The following is a 4,616-nucleotide window of genomic DNA, read 5'->3' as shown; positions in this document are numbered from 1 at the left end:
GCCCCGCGGGGCCCCGGGCCGCGCGCCACAAGCCCTGCGCGGTGCCTAGCGGTGCACCGCAGAGGCCAGCTCACCTCAGCTCCGGCTTCATCAGTTGAGTGTAGGCGTAGCATCGCCCTAGGACGATCTCGCGAAAATGGAGAGTGGTGCCCGCCCCTTGCCACTTCTTGAGCTGGGGCGCCTGGTGCAGCTTCAGGACTCCGAACACCACCCCGAGGATCGCGGACAAGACCAGGACAAATAGAAGGATGCCCCAGATCTTGGCTTTCTTGGAGATGTTGCAACAGGGATCTTCCTCCTCCTCCTCCTCGTCCTCCACCTGGGACACGGGGCCGTCCTCCACCTGGGACACGGGGCCGAGTCTGTGGTCCATTGCGGGGGTCGGCGGGACGAAGTCGGAGGCCCACCGGCGCTAGGCAGGAAGCGCAGAGAGAGCTGCCTGCCGGGTTCAGAAACTGCACCCTGCCCTTTTATCTTGCATTTGCTTCTTCTTGGCTTCCTTTCCCACCCCCGCCCCCTCCTTGGAAGTTCCCTGGTCAGCTGGACCAATAAGGACTTAAAGGACCTCTTCACCAATAGGGCAGAAGCAGCCACCTTAACCTTATCCTGCAGGTGCCTGAATAATACACAGTATATTCTTGCACTTTTCAGCCACCTCCCTTTATCAACTTTGCAACTTAACACGGCTTCCTGGAGGATATGAAGGCCGGCGGCTCGCCTCCACCTGTGCAAAGGAATGCTCTACTTCAATTTCTTAGTGTTGACACGTACCTGCTCCGTCCCCCTTCGAGGCTCCACTTAAGCCTTACCCCGTCTCTCAGGTGGCATCCTGGTTACGCTCTAGATCCAAATCCAGCTCTGCTGCCAGGGCGATGCGGTGGGGTAAGTCACCCGAGCTCTATGCTTCAGATATAAAGTGGGGGCAAAGTCGAAACCACTTCACGGAGCCGTGAGGATTAAGTGAGTTCCTATGTACAGTGTGTTTGGCACACAGCCTGGCGCATGGTGAACACTCGGGGCATGTAAATGTCCGCTCTCGCTGCCTGCTCTGACCTCGAGGAGGGGGTGTCTTCTGTAACCCAACGGTGCTGCTTAGAAAAGTGTCTGCCATGCAGTAAACGCAACAAGTGGCAGAGAGAGCTGCCTGCCCGGTGCAGAAACTGACCCTTTCCTTTCATCTTTCACTTGCTTCTCCTTGGCGTCCTTTCCTTCCTCCTCCCCTTCTCTCAAGGTTCCTTAGCACTGGGAGCCCCGGACGGACGGGGCGTGGGGTGCCGGGCGTGGGGCGGGGGGTTGGGGATGGTAGGAGCTCTGCCTGGTCACAGAGGGAAAGTGGAGAACATGGCTTTAGGGGCTGGAAGGTGAGCGGCTATGCTGACAGTGCCATGCGGACATTGTCTTTTGATTGCTTCTCAGTGAAATGAGGTCACCTCCTGAGAGTGAGTGAGGTGCCGGTAGAGGAGCCGAAGGAGTGGGAAATGAGAGAGGTCCTCCGGGTGTCCTTAAACAGCAGGAGCCCACAGAGTTGAGTTTGCCGGGGTTGGGGTCTGCCTGTGTATGAGTTTGCCAGGGTCACCATAATAAAGCCACAAAGTCTATTATGACTTAAGCAACAGTCGAGTTCCTCTGAGGCCCCTGCCTCCTCTGCTTAGAGTTGGCTGCCTTCTTGCTGTCCTGACATGGTTTTTCCATCGTGTATCCACACATTTGTGTTCAAATTGCCTCTTCTTATAATGATACTAGTCATATTGGATTAGAGCCCACCCTAATGACCTCATTCAACTTATTTACCTCTTTAAAGGCCCTGTCTCCAAATCCAGTCACATTCTGAGGTCCCGGGAATTAGGCCTTCAACATGTGAATTTAGGGATGGGAATATCATTCAACCAATAACCCCGGAGAAGAGAAAGGCAAGGAGGTTGAAAGCTTAAGCAAAGATGGGATGTTAACAATGGAAAATAGCATCGAAATCCCACAGAAGCTGACGTGAAGACAAAAGGAGAGCGGGCGCCCCCACGGTCTCCCTCGTGGCTGGGAGGTCCTGATGGCGTCAGAGCTGATAGAGGAAGGAACAGCTCCACTTGCAAATTACTTCCTCCGAAACGAAACTCTTCACATTCTCCTTCGAACCGGAGCTTTTTCTGGTCTTTCAAATTGCAGTGAAAAGAACCCCCATCTTCCAGTTGCTCATGCTGGAAACTTCCAAGTCTCTGACCCTTCTCCGTCATCCCATACATTTACCTAGAAGTTGCTTCCTTCTGCCTGAACATTATTTAATATTCACTTTACTCGTCTATACCACCACCAGCTAGTCCAAGAGAAAACTCACTCTCTTTCTTACCCAGGAAGAGCTTCCCCAACCTTTTCCCCTGAATCCACTTTGCCCAGCCTCCTCCCTCCATCCTCCCCCACCCCCCACAGCCAGGGGGGAGGCATTCTTTTAAGCCACACTCTGTACCAATGTATCTTTTGTAAACTGACTCTGATTCCTCATCCATCCACTTGTTCTAGACACGGCAAGCAGGCATGGAAGCCTCCTCCTCCAGTCTCCACGGATACCTCTCTCCTCAACCGTCCAAGCTAGTCCAGTCCTGGTGGCCTTATTTCTGTCCCCAGCCAGACCAAGCTCTTCCCTGGTGCTGGGCCTGCCTGCACAGGTGCCACTCTCCCTACCTGCCATCTTCCTGATCCTTCAAGTCTCCTTCACTGAGACTTTTTCAGGATGCCTCTCTTGATCCCACGTAGCTCCCAAGCTGGGTTAGGTCTCCAAGTTTGACAATTTCTAGCTTCATATCGTAGATGCCAGTAGATCTCCTGGGACAGTACAAATCTCAAAGGTGCTGGTCTGAACCACGTGCCCAGAAATGCATCCTCTGAGAATTTCTTGGAGGTTCCTTTCTCAGCAAGACCGGGACTTTGCTTAAGGGTTGGGTGGGCAGCAATTGAAGTTTAATCACTTCGTATCTCGGGACTCACGTTGGCACACACAAGTGCTTGTTGCACAAATAAGTGAATGAATGAATGAATGAATGACCGACCGGAACTGGATTCATAGGGCTGTCCTCACAGTCTCAGATCTAAACAAAATAATATGAAAAATGGGATTAGAAATGGTTTTTCCTTGGGGTCCATTCCCTGATCTCTGACCTTGCTGTGTTCTCTGCCTTCCTCGCCCCTTTGCCTGAACTTTGTTTTATGTTGAAAAATGAGCAAGGTCCAAAAGCAGTTACTGTGTAACAAATTTTGCCACTTGCTCCTTATCGAACTGAACCATCTGATATTAATAGTTTCCTGGTTTATGAAATGAAACATTTAAGACCTGCCCCCCAAAAAATCCTTTAAAAAGGGTATTTGTTTTTGATAATAAATGTAATAAATACACATGGAGTAAAAGTCAAACAGAATGCGGTGAGTATGTACACCATCAGCCTTACCATATTCGAGTACGGCAGCAGCCATACATGTACTCACAAACAGAGAAATAAGCTTTCATTGTTTTGCGAAAATTATTGCGTATTGCCTATCCTCTTGGGCACCTGGCTTTCTTCACATCGTGGTATACTTCGAAATAATTTCCTATCGGCACATATTTCTCAACCTATTTTTTAAAAAATGATCCCTCGTATTCTATTCATTATATATAACACAGTTTATTTAACTAGACCCATATTGATGGGCACTAAGGTTTTCCTCTCCTTTTTTGGAATAAATATTCTTGTGTCGGTATATTTTTTCCGATGTCCAAGTACATGCACTCTTAAAAGTGGACTTCCTGCATCAAAGGGCATGAACTTTTAAAAATTTGCAAAATAGTACAAACTGAAGAGGTTCTGGCAATACCGATTGCCACATCCACGCTTTCAGATTACGCTTTCAGATTTCTTTTGTCTTAATTTCTGGTTATGAATCAGGAGTGATTTGGGAACGCTTCTGCTTTTAGTTTCTCTTTCTGTTCAGTGTGACGAAGATGAGACAATAAACCCTCAACCCTGTAACCTTTTGCTCTGGAGAAGTCACTTGGTCGATGAACCTTCTCACTTTGTGTTCTCTTTCTCCAAGGTAGATGTTCAGCACAAATGTCAAGCATCCTGGTATGCCCTTGGTGAAGAAGATGAGAAATGCACAAAAAAGAAATCACCCTCCCTGCACACCCTCTGGCTGTGGCATGATTTGGGGCAAGTTACAGGTTTGAATTTGTTTTCTCATCTGTCACATGAGTACAGTATCATGCTTCCTCAACAGGTTACGGTGGAGATTAACTGGGATAATATACATGCCTAGGACAAGACAGGCATTCAACAAATGGTAATATTGTTATCGCAAGCTTCCTTGCACACAGCTGCAATGCACCGAGGCTTTAAAATGACATATTCTGTCATTCATTTATTCAACACATGTTAAGGAGCCACCATGTGCCAGGCACTATGGCACCTTGCTGAGGGCACAGAATTAAACTGGTCTTGTAGAGTAGTTAAGAACATGGGCTTTCCGGTAAGGTAGACTTGAGTGGGCTACCTCTGTCTCTTGGGCAAGGAACAAAACTTCTCTGAATGACAAGTTCCTCTTTTGTAGAGTAGGCTTAAAAATATCTGCAGGTGTCACTGAATTATTTTGAG

General features: G+C 48.6%; 1 protein-coding gene across 1 annotated transcript in view; it reads right to left on the bottom strand.

The window, feature by feature from the left end:
• The window catches only part of CD38 (CD38 molecule), a 38,344-nt gene extending 37,816 nt beyond the window's left edge, over positions 1-528 (bottom strand). The window contains exon 1 of the mRNA XM_011365864.2: positions 75-528. Within this exon, the coding sequence (XP_011364166.1) occupies positions 75-373 (299 nt within the window). The 5' untranslated portion in view covers positions 374-528. The remainder of the gene's footprint in view (positions 1-74) is intronic.
• Positions 529-4,616: the final 4,088 nt, after the last annotated feature.

This window comes from Pteropus vampyrus, unplaced genomic scaffold (assembly GCF_000151845.1).
Source record: "Pteropus vampyrus isolate Shadow unplaced genomic scaffold, Pvam_2.0 Scaffold5, whole genome shotgun sequence".
Taxonomy (NCBI): Eukaryota; Metazoa; Chordata; class Mammalia; order Chiroptera; family Pteropodidae; genus Pteropus; species Pteropus vampyrus.
The sequence above is the reverse complement of the archived record's forward strand: the minus strand, read 5'-3'. Positions and strand labels throughout refer to the sequence as shown.